Source organism: Rana temporaria, chromosome 3 (genome assembly GCF_905171775.1).
Source record: "Rana temporaria chromosome 3, aRanTem1.1, whole genome shotgun sequence".
In the NCBI taxonomy this organism is placed as follows: domain Eukaryota; kingdom Metazoa; phylum Chordata; class Amphibia; order Anura; family Ranidae; genus Rana; species Rana temporaria.
Genome location: NC_053491.1, coordinates 120,776,164 through 120,797,607, shown reverse-complemented (window position 1 = coordinate 120,797,607; position 21,444 = coordinate 120,776,164). Strand labels below are relative to the sequence as shown.

Sequence of the window (21,444 nt, the reverse complement as noted above, 5' to 3'; positions counted from 1 at the left end):
GCTGCCTAAAGTTAGAGCTAGGCACTAGTTGGAATAGTAATGTTAAGTATGGCCGCCGTTCCCGCGTTGAAATTCGAAATTTTTACGTCGTTTGCGCAAGTCGTCCGTGAATCGGGATTTACGTCGTTTACGTCCACGTCAAAATCAATAGGCCCGTGCGGCGTAGTTAGCCGCAATGCACACTGGGAAATGTAGGCGCCCGGCGCATGCGCAGTTGAAAAAAAAACGTCAAAAATGTAAGGTCAAGCCTTATTAACATAAAACATGCCCCCCCTTACACACATTTGAATTCGGCGCCCTTACGCCCGCCCGCTTTAGGCTACGCTGCCGTAACATAGCAGGCAAGTACATTGTGAGCCATGTACTTGCCTCGCTAACTTACGGCGGCGTAGCTTAAATGCCTTAAGCTACACCGCCGCAAAGTTGCAGCAACGTACCTGAATCTAGGTATAAATGACTATATTTTTTATTCTATCAAGTATTTATACTTTATTTCTTGAAAGTAGGTGTGCAAATTTGGGCAAGCTGGTAGGGGCACCAGTGCATTTCTTTGCCCTGGGACCCATGATGCTATTGAGACAGCCCTGCTACAACCATCTCTTGTAACACGCCCTTGCATCTCCTGTTGCAGATCTGCAGCCAATAACAACTTTCTATAGTAGGACATTCACTGAATATTATGTGTGGCCCTTAGGTAAAACATCTATGGCGGCTCTCATTGGAGAGGAATTAACCTGGTCATTACCTCCTCTTGAATGTTGGAAAACCTTTGTTAGATCAGCACAAGTAGCCAATCGGCTGCAGCAAACACAAGTGTATTCTGGCAGAGAAGTCCCACTGTCAGAATACAATAGCACAACATGGTGGATTCCTTCATCCTCCTCCAATAAGGCTCCAGCGTGTTCGCATACCCCACGTGCAGAGCCTGCCAGGAAGTAGGCACTGGGCTATTAACAGGCAGTGACACGTTTCTCGATCTCTGCAGCAGCGCATCAGGACTAGGGATGAGCCGAACACCCCCCCCCCCCCCGTTCGGTTAGCACCAGAACCTTCGAACGGACCGACCGTTCGCGCGAACATTTAGAACCCCATTGACGTCTATGGGACTCGAATGTTCGAATTCAAAAGTTGCTCATTTTAAAGCCTAATATGCAAATTTCGTATCTCTGAATCAGTTACGCATAGATTTCCCTAAGATCCGACCGGCGTGTCTTACACCGTCGTATCTTAGGCTGCATATTTACGCTGGCCACTAGTGGCGCTTCCGTATAGTTACGCGAGGAATATGCTAATTAGGTATTTACGCCGATTCAGAAACGTACGTCCCGCCGGCGCATTTTTTTACGTCGTTTACGTTAGGCTTTTTCCGGCATATAGTTACCCCTGCTATATGAGGCGTAGCTAATGTTAAAGCGGGAGTTCACCCAATTAGTTTTTTTTTTCTCTTTTCCCCCTTAGATTCCTGCTCGTTTTATCTAGGGGAATCGGCTAGTTGTTTTAAAATATGAGCTGTACTTACCGTTTACGAGACGCATCTTCTCCGTCGCTTCCGGGTATGGGTCTTCGGGAGCGGGCGTTCCTTCTTGATTGACAGTCTTCCGAGAGGCTTCCGACGGTCGCATCCATCACGTCACGATTTTCCGAAAGAAGCCGAACGTCGGTGCGCAGGCGCAGTATAGAGCCGCACCGACGTTCGGCTTCTTTCGGCTACGAGTGACGCGATGGATGCGACCGTCGGAAGCCTCTCGGAAGACTGTCAATCAAGAAGGAACGCCCGCTCCCGAAGACCCATACCCGGAAGCGACGGAGGAGATGCATCTCGAAAACGGGTAAGTACTGCTCATATTTTAAAACAACTAGCCGATTCCCCTAGACAAAACGAGCAGGAATCTAAGGGGAAAAGGTCAAAAAATAAATAAATGGGTGAACTCCCGCTTTAACTGACTAGCCTGCCTGCTCTATCTATCTACCTAATAAAAATGACACACTCTCTCTCTCTCTTTTAACCACTGCAACACACTACACAAGGCCGACCTGCAGGCGGACTTTTATAGTGTGGGGGCGTGTACTAAACCCCCTGAGCCATAATTGGCCAAAGCCACCCTGGCTTTGGCCAATTATGGCTCTCCATTTTTCGCAAGCTGTGATTGGCCAAGCATGCGGGTCATAGTGCATACTTGGCCAATCATCAGCCAGCGATGCTGCAGTGAATTATGGGCCGTGAAACGCAACTCGAATTTGGCGCGAACGGCCCAAAACTTTCGTAATTCGACGAACGATCGAACATGAGTTTGACTCGAATACGAAGCTCATCCCTAATCAGGACAATGTCTCACTGCCTGTGATTAGCGCAGCACAGTGCCGACTTCCTGGCAGGCTCTGCACGTGGGGTATGCGAACACACTGGAGCTCATCCTCATCTTCCAACCTACAGTTAGGTAGGCTAGGGTCACACTTGTGTGGGCGATGGGGCCCGCTTTCGCTCGGACATGACTGCCAATTCATTGGAATGGCCGTGAAACACAGGAAAGAAGTCCCTGCGCTACTTTGGAAATAGTACAGCGCGCTTCCCAGTGCGATTAATGGCACCCGCCTGTGGGGCCCGTGTTTCACTGTGTGGGTGGTTGCTGCTGTGGGCATTTCACAGCGGCGCCACCTACATAGGCGTGAATCTAGATGAATAGTTAAAAAATGTTGTTTATTTGCTGGTGGGTTGCTTTGCTCAGTTGTATTTGTGATTGATTGCTGGTGGAAATAATCAGAAACATGGCCGGTATTAGGGCGAGGAAGTACCCGGGATACTCAATAGGGATTTAGAATACTTATAGGTAGATTCACAAAGAGTTAGGCCGGCTTATCAGTAGATAAGCCAACCTAACTCTAAATCTACGCCGGCGTTTGTTTAAGCGTATTCTCAAACAGAGATACGCTTAAACAAAGCTAAGATAGAACGGCGCAAGCCGTTCTATCTTAGCTTGCAATTTTTTGGATGGCCGCTAGGTGGCGCTTCCATTGCGGCCGGCGTAGATTATGTAAATGAGCTTTTACGCCGATTCCCGAACGTACGCGAGCCCGCCGCAGTCGATTAACGTTGTTTCCTTAAGGCCTTAGGCGGCCTAAAGTTATTCCACCTATGAGGTGGAATAACAATGTTAAAGTATGGCCGCCGTTTACGTCGTTTGCGTAAGTCATCCGCGAATCGGGAGTTACGTCGTTTACGTCCGCGTCAAAATCAATAGGCCCGTACGGCGTACTTAGCCGCAATGCGCCCTGGGAAATGTAGGCGCCCGGCGCATGCGCAGTAAGAAAAAACGTCAAAAAACGTGAGGTCAAGCCTCATTAGCATTAAACACACCCCCCCCCCCAACCCATTTGAATTAGGCGCCCTTACGCCCGCCGTGTTTACACTACGCCGCCCTAAGTAAGGAGGTAAGTGCTTTCTGAATCATGTACTTTCCGCTCTTACTTAAGGCGGCGTAGTGTAAACACGCTAGGCTACGCCGACCTTAATTTTAGGCGCACGTGAATCTACCTATAGGTGTGAAATGCACATTTGTTTTTGCCATCGAAAGTCCAGCAGTAGAATGTACTGTGCTGGGATCCCAGGGCTGAAAACAAACATACCAAAAATATAAAACAACAACAATGCCTCACCTGACACTAATATCGGCTTACACCTTGATTGCACCAGCCTACACCACACTATAATGTGTCACGTGCACTGCCTTGTTACAACTCTTTAATATGATAACAAATGACACTTCATTGTATGCTATGTACCGCATGTGGTGTGCAAAAATGGGGACTTGTTGTGGTTTTATACATCGCACCACAGTGCACTTGAAAGTACTTTAGATTGTATATATAAATAAAACAACTCAATAAACAATACAATCATCTTCTCGCATCCTGTACTGAAAGTAACAACAACGTTACATTTCCTGCTACAATTACACACGCTTGTAAACAGAACATGCCTCCATGATCCCCACTATATAACAAACACTCCCCCCTCCCCCTAGACTTGTATACAGGGCATGCTGACACTTCTAGTCCCACTGCCGAGTGCTGAGATCCGGGCACGCTACACACAGTCAGGACAGGAGTACACAATGCACACACGTGGAGGCGTTACTCACACATCAAAGTACTGAAAGCCATCACAGCCAACACCGCCTGGATGAGAACCCCGAAATGATCCATCAGCGCCCCAATATCACAGCCCTGAGGATCTCCTCTCACCACATCGCTACTATTCATGGACACGTCTTGTACGATCAGTCCGTCCATGTCTGAGGAGTCCGGGGTGTGATCATCACAGGAGGAGAGAGGGCAGAGCTACTACACAATGGAGGAGACCAGAGAGCCCGACTACTCCTACTCTCCGATCATCAGTGAGGAGGACAAAGGGCTTCCCACACTCTGTGTGCTCGTATCTTACTACTGGGAGCACTAACTACTACCTCCACACTCCCTCCTCGCTCCCTATTCATTCCCTACTCACTGCTGCCCCACACCTACTCTCTACCTCCACCCACTCACTCCCTACTCGCTCCCTATTCATTCCCTACTCACTGCCCTCCACCTACTCTCTACCTCCACTCACTCGCTCCCTATTCATTCCCTACTCACTGCCCCCCACCTACTCTCTACCTCCACCCACTCACTCCCTATTCATTCCCTACTCACTGCCCCCCACCTACTCTCTACCTCCACTCACTCTCTCCCTATTCATTCCCTACTCACTGCCCCCACCTACTCTCTACCTCCACCCACTCACTCCCTACTCGCTCCCTATTCATTCCCTACTCACTGCCCCCCACCTACTCTCTACCTCCACTCACTCTCTCCCTATTCATTCCCTACACACTGCCCCCACCTACTCTCTACCTCCACCCACTCACTCCCTCCTCGCTCCCTATTCATTCCCTACTCACTGCTGCCCCACACCTACTCTCTACCTCCACCCACTCACTCCCTACTCGCTCCCTATTCATTCCCTACTCACTGCCCTCCACCTACTCTCTACCTCCACTCACTCGCTCCCTATTCATTCCCTACTCACTGCCCCCCACCTACTCTCTACCTCCACCCACTCACTCCCTATTCATTCCCTACTCACTGCCCCCACCTACTCTCTACCTCCACTCACTCTCTCCCTATTCATTCCCTACTCACTGCCCCCACCTACTCTCTACCTCCACCCACTCACTCCCTACTCGCTCCCTATTCATTCCCTACTCACTGCCCCCCACCTACTCTCTACCTCCACTCACTCTCTCCCTATTCATTCCCTACACACTGCCCCCACCTACTCTCTACCTCCACCCACTCACTCCCTACTCGCTCCCTATTCATTCCCTACTCACTGCCCTCCACCTACTCTCTACCTCCACTCACTCTCTCCCTATTCATTCCCTACTCACTGCCCTCCACCTACTCTCTACCTCCACCCACTCACTCCCTACTCGCTCCCTATTCATTCCCTACTCACTGCCCCCCACCTACTCTCTACCTCCACTCACTCTCTCCCTATTCATTCCCTACTCACTGCCCCCACCTACTCTCTACCTCCACCCACTCACTCCCTATTCATTCCCTACTCACTGCCCCCCACCTACTCTCTACCTCCACTCACTCGCTCCCTATTCATTCCCTACTCACTGCCCTCCACCTACTCTCTACCTCCACCCACTCACTCCCTATTCATTCCCTACTCACTGCCCCCCACCTACTCTCTACCTCCACTCACTCTCTCCCTATTCATTCCCTACTCACTGCCCTCCACCTACTCTCTACCTCCACCCACTCACTCCCTACTCGCTTCCTATTCATTCCCTACTCACTGCCCTCCACCTACTCTCTACCTCCACTCACTCGCTCCCTATTCATTCCCTACTCACTGCCCTCCACCTACTCTCTACCTCCACCCACTCACTCCCTACTCGCTCCCTATTCATTCCCTACTCACTGCCCCCCACCTACTCTCTACCTCCACTCACTCTCTCCCTATTCATTCCCTACTCACTGCCCCCACCTACTCTCTACCTCCACCCACTCACTCCCTACTCGCTCCCTATTCATTCCCTACTCACTGCCCCCCACCTACTCTCTACCTCCACTCACTCGCTCCCTATTCATTCCCTACTCACTGCCCCCCACCTACTCTCTACCTCCACTCACTCGCTCCCTATTCATTCCCTACTCACTGCCCTCCACCTACTCTCTACCTCCACCCACTCACTCCCTACTCGCTCCCTATTCATTCCCTACTCACTGCCCTCCACCTACTCTCTACCTCCACTCACTCGCTCCCTATTCATTCCCTACTCACTGCTCTCCACCTACTCTCTACCTCCACCCACTCACTCCCTACTCGCTCCCTATTCATTCCCTACTCACTGCCCCCCACCTACTCTCTACCTCCACTCACTCGCTCCCTATTCATTCCCTACTCACTGCCCTCCACCCACTCACTCCCTACTCGCTCCCTATTCATTCCCTACTCACTGCCCCCCACCTACTCTCTACCTCCACTCACTCTCTCCCTATTCATTCCCTACTCACTGCCCCCACCTACTCTCTACCTCCACCCACTCACTCCCTACTCGCTCCCTATTCATTCCCTACTCACTGCCCCCCACCTACTCTCTACCTCCACTCACTCGCTCCCTATTCATTCCCTACTCACTGCCCTCCACCTACTCTCTACCTCCACCCACTCACTCCCTATTCATTCCCTACTCACTGCCCCCCACCTACTCTCTACCTCCACTCACTCTCTCCCTATTCATTCCCTACTCACTGCCCTCCACCTACTCTCTACCTCCACCCACTCACTCCCTACTCGCTCCCTATTCATTCCCTACTCACTGCCCTCCACCTACTCTCTACCTCCACTCACTCGCTCCCTATTCATTCCCTACTCACTGCCCTCCACCTCCTCTCTACCTCCACCCACTCACTCCCTACTCGCTCCCTATTCATTCCCTACTCACTGCCCCCCACCTACTCTCTACCTCCACTCACTCTCTCCCTATTCATTCCCTACTCACTGCCCCCACCTACTCTCTACCTCCACCCACTCACTCCCTACTCGCTCCCTATTCATTCCCTACTCACTGCCCCCCACCTACTCTCTACCTCCACTCACTCGCTCCCTATTCATTCCCTACTCACTGCCCCCCACCTACTCTCTACCTCCACTCACTCGCTCCCTATTCATTCCCTACTCACTGCCCTCCACCTACTCTCTACCTCCACCCACTCACTCCCTACTCGCTCCCTATTCATTCCCTACTCACTGCCCTCCACCTACTCTCTACCTCCACTCACTCGCTCCCTATTCATTCCCTACTCACTGCTCTCCACCTACTCTCTACCTCCACCCACTCACTCCCTACTCGCTCCCTATTCATTCCCTACTCACTGCCCCCCACCTACTCTCTACCTCCACTCACTCGCTCCCTATTCATTCCCTACTCACTGCCCTCCACCCACTCACTCCCTACTCGCTCCCTATTCATTCCCTACTCACTGCCCCCACCTACTCTCTACCTCCACCCACTCACTCCCTACTCGCTCCCTATTTATTCCCTACTCACTGCCCCCCACCTACTCTCTACCTCCACTCACTCGCTCCCTATTCATTCCCTACTCACTGCCCCCCACCTACTCTCTACCTCCACTCACTCGCTCCCTATTCATTCCCTACTCACTGCCCTCCACCTACTCTCTACCTCCACCCACTCACTCCCTACTCGCTCCCTATTCATTCCCTACTCACTGCCCTCCACCTACTCTCTACCTCCACTCACTCGCTCCCTATTCATTCCCTACTCACTGCTCTCCACCTACTCTCTACCTCCACCCACTCACTCCCTACTCGCTCCCTATTCATTCCCTACTCACTGCCCCCCACCTACTCTCTACCTCCACTCACTCTCTCCCTATTCATTCCCTACTCACTGCCCCCACCTACTCTCTACCTCCACCCACTCACTCCCTATTCATTCCCTACTCACTGCCCCCCACCTACTCTCTACCTCCACTCACTCGCTCCCTATTCATTCCCTACTCACTGCCCTCCACCTACTCTCTACCTCCACCCACTCACTCCCTATTCATTCCCTACTCACTGCCCCCCACCTACTCTCTACCTCCACTCACTCTCTCCCTATTCATTCCCTACTCACTGCCCTCCACCTACTCTCTACCTCCACCCACTCACTCCCTACTCGCTTCCTATTCATTCCCTACTCACTGCCCTCCACCTACTCTCTACCTCCACTCACTCGCTCCCTATTCATTCCCTACTCACTGCCCTCCACCTACTCTCTACCTCCACCCACTCACTCCCTACTCGCTCCCTATTCATTCCCTACTCACTGCCCCCCACCTACTCTCTACCTCCACTCACTCTCTCCCTATTCATTCCCTACTCACTGCCCCCACCTACTCTCTACCTCCACCCACTCACTCCCTACTCGCTCCCTATTCATTCCCTACTCACTGCCCCCCACCTACTCTCTACCTCCACTCACTCGCTCCCTATTCATTCCCTACTCACTGCCCTCCACCTACTCTCTACCTCCACCCACTCACTCCCTACTCGCTCCCTATTCATTCCCTACTCACTGCCCTCCACCTACTCTCTACCTCCACTCACTCGCTCCCTATTCATTCCCTACTCACTGCTCTCCACCTACTCTCTACCTCCACCCACTCACTCCCTACTCGCTCCCTATTCATTCCCTACTCACTGCCCCCCACCTACTCTCTACCTCCACTCACTCGCTCCCTATTCATTCCCTACTCACTGCCCTCCACCCACTCACTCCCTACTCGCTCCCTATTCATTCCCTACTCACTGCCCCCCACCTACTCTCTACCTCCACTCACTCTCTCCCTATTCATTCCCTACTCACTGCCCCCACCTACTCTCTACCTCCACCCACTCACTCCCTACTCGCTCCCTATTCATTCCCTACTCACTGCCCCCCACCTACTCTCTACCTCCACTCACTCGCTCCCTATTCATTCCCTACTCACTGCCCTCCACCTACTCTCTACCTCCACCCACTCACTCCCTATTCATTCCCTACTCACTGCCCCCCACCTACTCTCTACCTCCACTCACTCTCTCCCTATTCATTCCCTACTCACTGCCCTCCACCTACTCTCTACCTCCACCCACTCACTCCCTACTCGCTCCCTATTCATTCCCTACTCACTGCCCTCCACCTACTCTCTACCTCCACTCACTCGCTCCCTATTCATTCCCTACTCACTGCCCTCCACCTCCTCTCTACCTCCACCCACTCACTCCCTACTCGCTCCCTATTCATTCCCTACTCACTGCCCCCCACCTACTCTCTACCTCCACTCACTCTCTCCCTATTCATTCCCTACTCACTGCCCCCACCTACTCTCTACCTCCACCCACTCACTCCCTACTCGCTCCCTATTCATTCCCTACTCACTGCCCCCCACCTACTCTCTACCTCCACTCACTCGCTCCCTATTCATTCCCTACTCACTGCCCCCCACCTACTCTCTACCTCCACTCACTCGCTCCCTATTCATTCCCTACTCACTGCCCTCCACCTACTCTCTACCTCCACCCACTCACTCCCTACTCGCTCCCTATTCATTCCCTACTCACTGCCCTCCACCTACTCTCTACCTCCACTCACTCGCTCCCTATTCATTCCCTACTCACTGCTCTCCACCTACTCTCTACCTCCACCCACTCACTCCCTACTCGCTCCCTATTCATTCCCTACTCACTGCCCCCCACCTACTCTCTACCTCCACTCACTCGCTCCCTATTCATTCCCTACTCACTGCCCTCCACCCACTCACTCCCTACTCGCTCCCTATTCATTCCCTACTCACTGCCCCCACCTACTCTCTACCTCCACCCACTCACTCCCTACTCGCTCCCTATTTATTCCCTACTCACTGCCCCCCACCTACTCTCTACCTCCACTCACTCGCTCCCTATTCATTCCCTACTCACTGCCCCCCACCTACTCTCTACCTCCACTCACTCGCTCCCTATTCATTCCCTACTCACTGCCCTCCACCTACTCTCTACCTCCACCCACTCACTCCCTACTCGCTCCCTATTCATTCCCTACTCACTGCCCTCCACCTACTCTCTACCTCCACTCACTCGCTCCCTATTCATTCCCTACTCACTGCTCTCCACCTACTCTCTACCTCCACCCACTCACTCCCTACTCGCTCCCTATTCATTCCCTACTCACTGCCCCCCACCTACTCTCTACCTCCACTCACTCGCTCCCTATTCATTCCCTACTCACTGCCCCCCACCTACTCTCTACCTCCACTCACTCGCTCCCTATTCATTCCCTACTCACTGCCCTCCACCTACTCTCTACCTCCACCCACTCACTCCCTACTCGCTCCCTATTCATTCCCTACTCACTGCCCTCCACCTACTCTCTACCTCCACTCACTCGCTCCCTATTCATTCCCTACTCACTGCTCTCCACCTACTCTCTACCTCCACCCACTCACTCCCTACTCGCTCCCTATTCATTCCCTACTCACTGCCCTCCACCTACTCTCTACCTCCACTCACTCGCTCCCTATTCATTCCCTACTCACTGCCCTCCACCTACTCTCTACCTCCACCCACTCACTCCCTATTCATTCCCTACTCACTGCCCTCCACCTACTCTCTACCTCCACCCACTCACTCCCTATTCATTCCCTACTCACTGCCCCCCACCTACTCTCTACCTCCACTCACTCTCTCCCTATTCATTCCCTACTCACTGCCCCCACCTACTCTCTACCTCCACCCACTCACTCCCTACTCGCTCCCTATTCATTCCCTACTCACTGCCCCCCACCTACTCTCTACCTCCACTCACTCTCTCCCTATTCATTCCCTACACACTGCCCCCACCTACTCTCTACCTCCACCCACTCACTCCCTACTCGCTCCCTATTTATTCCCTACTCACTGCCCCCCACCTACTCTCTACCTCCACTCACTCGCTCCCTATTCATTCCCTACTCACTGCCCCCCACCTACTCTCTACCTCCACTCACTCGCTCCCTATTCATTCCCTACTCACTGCTCTCCACCTACTCTCTACCTCCACCCACTCACTCCCTACTCGCTCCCTATTCATTCCCTACTCACTGCCCTCCACCTACTCTCTACCTCCACTCACTCGCTCCCTATTCATTCCCTACTCACTGCCCTCCACCTACTCTCTACCTCCACCCACTCACTCCCTATTCATTCCCTACTCACTGCCCCCCACCTACTCTCTACCTCCACTCACTCTCTCCCTATTCATTCCCTACTCACTGCCCCCACCTACTCTCTACCTCCACCCACTCACTCCCTACTCGCTCCCTATTCATTCCCTACTCACTGCCCCCCACCTACTCTCTACCTCCACTCACTCTCTCCCTATTCATTCCCTACACACTGCCCCCACCTACTCTCTACCTCCACCCACTCACTCCCTACTCGCTCCCTATTCATTCCCTACTCACTGCCCTCCACCTACTCTCTACCTCCACTCACTCTCTCCCTATTCATTCCCTACTCACTGCCCTCCACCTACTCTCTACCTCCACCCACTCACTCCCTACTCGCTCCCTATTCATTCCCTACTCACTGCCCCCCACCTACTCTCTACCTCCACTCACTCTCTCCCTATTCATTCCCTACTCACTGCCCCCACCTACTCTCTACCTCCACCCACTCACTCCCTATTCATTCCCTACTCACTGCCCCCCACCTACTCTCTACCTCCACTCACTCGCTCCCTATTCATTCCCTACTCACTGCCCTCCACCTACTCTCTACCTCCACCCACTCACTCCCTATTCATTCCCTACTCACTGCCCCCCACCTACTCTCTACCTCCACTCACTCTCTCCCTATTCATTCCCTACTCACTGCCCTCCACCTACTCTCTACCTCCACCCACTCACTCCCTACTCGCTCCCTATTCATTCCCTACTCACTGCCCTCCACCTACTCTCTACCTCCACTCACTCGCTCCCTATTCATTCCCTACTCACTGCCCTCCACCTACTCTCTACCTCCACCCACTCACTCCCTACTCGCTCCCTATTCATTCCCTACTCACTGCCCCCCACCTACTCTCTACCTCCACTCACTCTCTCCCTATTCATTCCCTACTCACTGCCCCCACCTACTCTCTACCTCCACCCACTCACTCCCTACTCGCTCCCTATTCATTCCCTACTCACTGCCCCCCACCTACTCTCTACCTCCACTCACTCGCTCCCTATTCATTCCCTACTCACTGCCCTCCACCTACTCTCTACCTCCACCCACTCACTCCCTACTCGCTCCCTATTCATTCCCTACTCACTGCCCTCCACCTACTCTCTACCTCCACTCACTCGCTCCCTATTCATTCCCTACTCACTGCTCTCCACCTACTCTCTACCTCCACCCACTCACTCCCTACTCGCTCCCTATTCATTCCCTACTCACTGCCCCCCACCTACTCTCTACCTCCACTCACTCGCTCCCTATTCATTCCCTACTCACTGCCCTCCACCCACTCACTCCCTACTCGCTCCCTATTCATTCCCTACTCACTGCCCCCCACCTACTCTCTACCTCCACTCACTCTCTCCCTATTCATTCCCTACTCACTGCCCCCACCTACTCTCTACCTCCACCCACTCACTCCCTACTCGCTCCCTATTCATTCCCTACTCACTGCCCCCCACCTACTCTCTACCTCCACTCACTCGCTCCCTATTCATTCCCTACTCACTGCCCTCCACCTACTCTCTACCTCCACCCACTCACTCCCTATTCATTCCCTACTCACTGCCCCCCACCTACTCTCTACCTCCACTCACTCTCTCCCTATTCATTCCCTACTCACTGCCCTCCACCTACTCTCTACCTCCACCCACTCACTCCCTACTCGCTCCCTATTCATTCCCTACTCACTGCCCTCCACCTACTCTCTACCTCCACTCACTCGCTCCCTATTCATTCCCTACTCACTGCCCTCCACCTACTCTCTACCTCCACCCACTCACTCCCTACTCGCTCCCTATTCATTCCCTACTCACTGCCCCCCACCTACTCTCTACCTCCACTCACTCTCTCCCTATTCATTCCCTACTCACTGCCCCCACCTACTCTCTACCTCCACCCACTCACTCCCTACTCGCTCCCTATTCATTCCCTACTCACTGCCCCCCACCTACTCTCTACCTCCACTCACTCGCTCCCTATTCATTCCCTACTCACTGCCCCCCACCTACTCTCTACCTCCACTCACTCGCTCCCTATTCATTCCCTACTCACTGCCCTCCACCTACTCTCTACCTCCACCCACTCACTCCCTACTCGCTCCCTATTCATTCCCTACTCACTGCCCTCCACCTACTCTCTACCTCCACTCACTCGCTCCCTATTCATTCCCTACTCACTGCTCTCCACCTACTCTCTACCTCCACCCACTCACTCCCTACTCGCTCCCTATTCATTCCCTACTCACTGCCCCCCACCTACTCTCTACCTCCACTCACTCGCTCCCTATTCATTCCCTACTCACTGCCCTCCACCCACTCACTCCCTACTCGCTCCCTATTCATTCCCTACTCACTGCCCCCACCTACTCTCTACCTCCACCCACTCACTCCCTACTCGCTCCCTATTTATTCCCTACTCACTGCCCCCCACCTACTCTCTACCTCCACTCACTCGCTCCCTATTCATTCCCTACTCACTGCCCCCCACCTACTCTCTACCTCCACTCACTCGCTCCCTATTCATTCCCTACTCACTGCCCTCCACCTACTCTCTACCTCCACCCACTCACTCCCTACTCGCTCCCTATTCATTCCCTACTCACTGCCCTCCACCTACTCTCTACCTCCACTCACTCGCTCCCTATTCATTCCCTACTCACTGCTCTCCACCTACTCTCTACCTCCACCCACTCACTCCCTACTCGCTCCCTATTCATTCCCTACTCACTGCCCCCCACCTACTCTCTACCTCCACTCACTCGCTCCCTATTCATTCCCTACTCACTGCCCTCCACCCACTCACTCCCTACTCGCTCCCTATTCATTCCCTACTCACTGCCCCCACCTACTCTCTACCTCCACCCACTCACTCCCTACTCGCTCCCTATTCATTCCCTACTCACTGCCCCCCACCTACTCTCTACCTCCACTCACTCTCTCCCTATTCATTCCCTACTCACTGCCCCCACCTACTCTCTACCTCCACCCACTCACTCCCTACTCGCTCCCTATTCATTCCCTACTCACTGCCCTCCACCTACTCTCTACCTCCACTCACTCGCTACTCACTGCCCTTCACCTACTCTCTACCTCCACCCACTCACTCCCTACTCGCTCCCTATTCATTCCCTACTCACTGCCCCCCACCTACCCTCTACCTCCACTCACTCGCTCCCTATTCATTCCCTACTCACTGCCCCCCACCTACTCTCTACCTCCACTCACTCGCTCCCTATTCATTCCCTACTCACTGCCCTCCACCTACTCTCTACCTCCACCCACTCACTCCCTACTCGCTCCCTATTCATTCCCTACTCACTGCCCTCCACCTACTCTCTACCTCCACTCACTCGCTCCCTATTCATTCCCTACTCACTGCTCTCCACCTACTCTCTACCTCCACCCACTCACTCCCTACTCGCTCCCTATTCATTCCCTACTCACTGCCCCCACCTACTCTCTACCTCCACTCACTCGCTCCCTATTCATTCCCTACTCACTGCCCTCCACCCACTCACTCCCTACTCGCTCCCTATTCATTCCCTACTCACTGCCCCCACCTACTCTCTACCTCCACCCACTCACTCCCTACTCGCTCCCTATTCATTCCCTACTCACTGCCCCCCACCTACTCTCTACCTCCACTCACTCGCTCCCTATTCATTCCCTACTCACTGCCCTCCACCTACTCTCTACCTCCACCCACTCACTCCCTACTCGCTCCCTATTCATTCCCTACTCACTGCCCTCCACCTACTCTCTACCTCCACTCACTCGCTCCCTATTCATTCCCTACTCACTGCCCTTCACCTACTCTCTACCTCCACCCACTCACTCCCTACTCGCTCCCTATTCATTCCCTACTAACTGCTGCCCCCACCTACTCTCTACCTCCACCCACTCACTCCCTACTAGCTCCCTATTCATTCCCTACTCACTGCTGCCCCCCACCTACTCTCTACCTCCACCCACTCACTCCCTACTCAATGCTTCCACCTACTTACTACCGCCAACTACTCACTGTCTGCACACTCCTTATTCACTGCCTCCACCAGTCTCCACACACTCCCTACTAACTGCCTCCACCTACTCACTGCTTCCACCTACTCTCCACACACTCCCTACTAACTGCCTCCACCCACTCACTCCCTACTCACTGCTTCCACCTACTCACTATCTGCACACTCCTTATTCACGGTCTCCACCTACTCACTGACTCCACCTATTCACTGCCTGCTCACTGCCTCCACCTACTCACTGCCTGCTCACTCCCTACTCTCTACCTCCACTCACTCCCTAGTCGCTCCCTATTCATTCCCTACTCACTGCCCTCCACCTACTCTCTACCTCCACCCACTCACTCCCTACTCGCTCCCTATTCATTCCCTACTCACTGCTGCCCCCACCTATTCTCTACCTCCACCCACTCACTACTCAATGCTTCCACCTACTTACTACCGCCAACTACTCACTGTCTGCACACTCCTTATTCAGTGCCACTCCCTACTAACTGCCTCCACCTACTCACTGCCTGCTCACTCCCTACTAACTGTCTCCACCCACTCACTCCCTACTCACTGCTTCCACCTACTCTCCACACACTCAATACTAACTGCCTCCACTCACTCACTCCCTACTCACTGCCTCCACCTACTCACTATCTGCACACTCCCTATTCACGGTCTCCACCTACTCACTGACTCCACCTATTCACTGCCTGCTCACTCCCTACTAACTGCCTCCACCCACTCCCTACTCACTGCTTCCACCTACTCTCCACACACTCCCTACTAACTGCCTCCACCCACTCACTCCCTACTCACTGCCTCCACCTAGAGTCAGTCAGTAAGTAGGTTGAAGCAGTGAGTAGGGAGTGAGCAGGCAGCTCACTCCCTACTCACTGCCTCAACCTACTTACTGACTGCTCACTGCCTCAACCTACTCACCTACTGCACACTCCCTACACACTGCCTCCACCTACTCACTGCCTGCTCACTGCCTCCACCTACTCACTGACTGCACATTCTCTACTCACTGCCTGCACACTCTCTACTCACTTACTGCTCACTGCTCCCACCTACTTACTGCCTGCACACTCCCCAATCACTGCCTCCGTCTGCTCACTGCCTCAACCTACTCACTGACTGCACACTCCCTACACACTGCCTCCACCTATTTACTGACTGCCCACTGCTCCCACCTACTCACTGCCTGCACACTCCCCATTCACACTCCTTACTCACTACCTGCACACTCGCTACACACTGACTGCTCACTGCTCCCACCTACTCACTCCCTACTCAGGTCATCCACCTTATCGTTCTGCTCACTCCATACTCACTGCCTCCACCTACTCACTGCCTGGACACTGCTTGCTTCCTGCCTGCTCACTGTCTACTACAGAAGAACATGGAAGAACTGTGGTTGCTTTACATAGTATTAATAATTTCAGTACATTTTAGCCAATATTTGCGTTTGGGCATTCATTCATTCCACTGGCCAAAATATTAATTTATTCTAGCCATTGAAATGGATGAACGCTCACGTGCCTACATACACACCGTTTGGCTGTAGCGGTGTGCCCACATAGACACCCCTTGCCTATCTGCGGGTTGGGGCCGACATGGTGGGTGCCAGCACGTCCGCTCTTTCCCCTTCTTGTTGGTGCCCCGGAAAGCAATGTGTATGGCACGTGGTCAAGCTAGGCATTCTTTCACCCGGGGCAAAGACTCCGTTTGGCACCCCCACCCGAGAGAGAGGTTCTCCATCCTCACACACCCAGCCCCGGCTCCACAGGGTTGCCAATCCCCCCACAAATTAGTTTTTTTACTGACAAATATACTAACACAGAGCATTTTTTACTGATGTTCTAAAATATGATGGAAACTCCTATTAGAAACTAAATCAATATTTAAACAATATAAATATGATGTGAATTTTAGCAATACCCATAACAAGTTATCTTCCCAGCTTAACATTTAAAATGCCAAACAGTGTAAAAAATGTGAGCATGACTAGGAGTATGAAGACCTGGGAAGAGTGGGTATGGCAAAAGGGGCAACATAGAGAGTTGGAAGAGAGAGGAGGGAATAAAGATATTAGAGGGGGGAACATAGAGAGTTGGAAGAGGGAGGAGGGAATAAAGATATTAGAGGGGGGAACAGAGAAAGAGGGAGAGAACGGGAGATGAGAGAAGAGAAGATGGGGGAGAGAGAGAAAAGCAAATACAGATTGAAGCAATAGAAGGGAGAGGAGATAAGCAGGAGAGGGAGGAGAAGGCAGGAGAGAGAGAGAGAGGGGGCAGAGAACGCGACAGAGAGGAGACAGAGAGAGAGGAGCAGAGAAAAAGAGACAAAGGGGCAGAGAGTTGGAGAAAGAAAGAGGGGGGTGGGGACAGAGAGAGGGGCAGAGAAAGAGACACACGGAGAGATGGGCAGAGAGAGAGGGGGATAGAGAAAGCGACAGAGAGAGAGATGCAGAGAGAGATAGAGGCAGAAAAAGAGACAGAGATAGGGGGCAGAGAAAGAGACAGAGTGGGGGGGGCAGAGAGAGAGGGGCAGAGAAAGAAACATAAAGAGGGGGCGGAGAAAGAGAGAGGGGCAGAGAAAGAGACATAGGGAACAAAGGGGCAGAGAAAGAGACAGCGAGGGGCAGAGACAAAGGCAGAGAAAGAGAGAGAGGGGCAGAAAAAGACAGTTGCTGTCTCTTTCTCTGCCCCTTTGTTCCCTCTGTCTCTTTTTCTGCCTTTCTCTCCTTCTCTGCCTCTCTCCCTGTCTTTCTCTGACCCTCTCTCTTTCTCTGCCCCTCCCTCTCTGTGTCTTTCTCTGCCCCTCTCTCTGTCTCCTTCTTTGTTTTTGTCTCTCTCTTTCTCTGCCCCCTCTATATGTCTTTTTCTGCCCCTCTCTCTCTCTCTTTCTCCCTGTCTCTGTCCCTCGCTGTCTCTTTCTCTGTCTCTTTCTCTGCCTCTCTCTCCTTCTTTGCCTCTCTCCCTGTTTTTCTCTGCCTCTCTCTCTTTTACCCTGTCTTTCTCTGACCCCTCTTTCTGTGTCTTTCTCTGCCCCTCCCTGTGTCTCTTTCTTTGCTTTTGTCTCTCTCTCTCTCCTCCTCTGCCCCCTCTATCTGTCTTTTTCTGCCCCTCTCTCTCTTTCTCTGTGTCTCTGTCCCTCGCTGTCTCTTTCTCTGCCTCTCTCTCCTTCTCTGCCTCTCTCCCTGTCTTTCTCTGCCCCTCTCTCTTTCTCCCTGTCTTTTTATGCCCCCTCTTTCTGTCTCTTTCTCTGCCCCACCCTTCCTGTGTCTTTCTCTGCCCCCCTCTCTCTCTGTCTCTTTCTTTGCTTTTGTCTCTCTCTTTCTCTGCCCCCTCTATCTGTCTTTTTCTGCCTCTCCCTCGCTGTCTATTTCTCTGCCTCTCTCTCCTTCTCTGCCCTCTCTCTTTCTCCCTGTCTTTCTCTGCCCCCTCTTTATGTCTCTTTCTCTGCCCCTCTCTCTTTCTTTCTGTCTTTCTCTGCCCTCTCTCTTTCTCCCTGTCTTTCTCTGCCCCCTCTGTATGTCTCTTTCTCTGCCCCCTCTTTATGTGTCTTTCTCTGCCCTCTCTCTTTCTCCCTGTCTTTCTCTGCCCTCTCTCTTTCTCCCTGTCTTTCTCTGCCCCCTCTTTATGTCTCTTTCTCTGCCCCCCTTTATGTCTCTTTCTCTGCCCCCCTCTCTTTCTTCCTGTCTTTCTCTGCCCCCTCTTTATGTCTCTTTCTCTGCCCCCTCTCTTTCTTCCTGTCTTTCTCTGCCCCCTCTTTATGTGTCTTTCTCTGCCCCCCTCTCTTTTTCCTCCTGTCTTTCTCTGGCCCCTCTTTATGTCCCTTTCTCTGCCCCTCCTCTTGTGTGTATACCGCTCCTCCACTGCTCCTGCCAATTGAAATTAATAGGGCACCGCGGCTATACCGTTTTTAACCCTTACTCGGCCGCTAGTGGGGGTAAAACCACCCCCACTAGCGGCCGAATAGCGGTGCGAAATTGACAGTAAGGTGCCGCTAAAAATAGCAGCACTTTATCGCTGACGCCGCCCCAGTGTGAAAGGGGCCTAACACTAAACTAATAACCTATAGGGGGCTTTTGAAGCCTCACCTATAGAAAATATACAGTGCATCCAGAAAGTATTTACAGCGCTTCACCTTTTCCACATTGTGTATGTTACAGCCTCATTCCAAAATGGAATAAATTCATTATTTTCCTAAGAATTCCACAAACAATACCTCATAATGACAATGTGAAAGAAGGTTTTTTTTGTTTGTTTGTTTTTTTGGGGGCTTTTTTTAAAGAAGTTTGTTTGAAATCTTTGCAAATTTATTAAAGATAAAAAACGAAATATGTACATATAAGTATTCACAGCCTTTGCCATGACGCTCACAATTTAGCACATGTGCATCGTATTTCCAGGGATCATCCTTGAGATATTTCTACAACTTGATTGGAGTCCACCTGTGGTAAATTCAGTTGATTGGACATGATTTAGAAAGTCACACACCTGTCTATAGAAGGTCCCACAGTTAACAGTGCATGTCAGAGCACAAACCAAGCCATGAAGTCCAAGGAATTGCATTGAGGCACAGATCTGGGGAAGGGTAGAAAAAAATGTCTGCCGCATTGAAGGTCCCAATGAGCACAGGGGCGCCATCACCTGTAAATGGAAGACGTTTGGAATCACCAGGACCAGAGTAGGCGGCCCGGCCAAACCAAGCAATCGGGGGAGAAGGGCCTTGGTCAGGGAGTTGACCAAGAACCCAATAGTCACTCTGACAGAGCTCCACCGTTTCTCTGTGGAGAGAGGAAAACCTTCCAGAAGAACATCCATCTCTGCAGCACTCCACCAATCAGGCAGGTATGGAGGATGGCCAGACGGAAGACACTCCTCAGTAAAAGGCATGTGACAGCCCGTCTGGAGTTTGCCAAAAGGCACCTGAAGGACTCTTAGATCATGAGAAACAAAATTCTCTGGTCTGATGAAACAAAGATTAAACTTTGGCCTGAATGGCAAGCGTCATGTCTGGTGGAAATCAGGCACCGCTCATCACCTGGCCAATACCATCCCTACAGTGAAGCATGGTGGTGGCAGCATCATGCTGTGGGAATGTTTTTCAGCGGCAAAAACTGGGATACTAGTCAGGATCAAATGAAAGATGAATGCAGCAATGTACAGAGAAATCCTTAATGAAAACCTGCTCCAGAGTGCTCTGGACCTCAGACTGGGGTGAAGATTCAGGGACAAGGACCCTATGCACACAGCCAAGATAACAAAGGAGTGGCTATGGGACAACTCTGTGAATGTCCTTGAGTGACCCAGCCAGAGCCCAGACTTGAACCTAATTGAACATCTCTGGAGAGATCTGAAATTGGCTGTGCACCGATGCTCCCCATTCAACCTGATGGAGTTTGAGAGGTCCTGCAAAGAAGAATGGGAGAATCTACCCAAAAATAGGTGTACCAAGCTTGTAGCATCATCTCCTAATGCCACGTACACGCGACCGTTTTTCAGGTTCAAAAAAATTTCATTTTTAAGGGTCTAGAAAAAACAATGGGCTGGATTCAGATACATTGGTGTATCTATCCGCCCGGCGTAATGTATCTGAGATACGTTACGCCGCTGTAACTTTGGGCGCAAGTTCTGTATTCAGAAAGAACTTGCGCCCTTATTTACGGCAGCGTAACGTATATGTGTTGCGGCCTAGGCCGCGTAATTCAAATGGGGATGTAGGGGGCGTGTTTTATATAAATTAAAGGTGACCCCGCGTTTTTGACGTATTTTTTGAACTGCGCATGCGCCGTCTGTAAAATATCCCAGTGTGCATTGCTCCAAATTACGCCGCAAGGACGTATTGGATTCGATGTGAACGATGATGTAAAGCCCTATTCGCGAACGACTTACGCAAACGACGTAAAAATTTCAAAACTCGGCGCGGGAACGACGGCCATACTTTACATTAGCTACGCCTCATACAGCAGGGGTAACTATACGCCGAAAAAAGCCGAACGTAAACAAGGTAAAAAAATGCGCCGGCGGGACGTACGTTTCTGAATCGCCGTATCTACCTAATTAGCATATTCTTAGCGTAAACATACGGAAGCCCAACCTAGCGGCCAGCCTGAAATTGCTGTCTAAGA

The 21,444-nt window shown here is 52.1% G+C and overlaps 1 protein-coding gene across 1 annotated transcript in view; it reads right to left on the bottom strand.

Annotated features, from left to right (window-relative positions):
- LOC120931681 (store-operated calcium entry regulator STIMATE-like) overlaps window positions 1-4,485 on the bottom strand; it is a 104,640-nt gene extending 100,155 nt beyond the window's left edge. The window contains exon 1 of the mRNA XM_040343344.1: window positions 4,140-4,485. Within this exon, the coding sequence (XP_040199278.1) occupies window positions 4,140-4,290 (151 nt within the window). The 5' untranslated portion in view covers window positions 4,291-4,485. The remainder of the gene's footprint in view (window positions 1-4,139) is intronic.
- Between the last annotated feature and the right edge of the window lie 16,959 nt (window positions 4,486-21,444).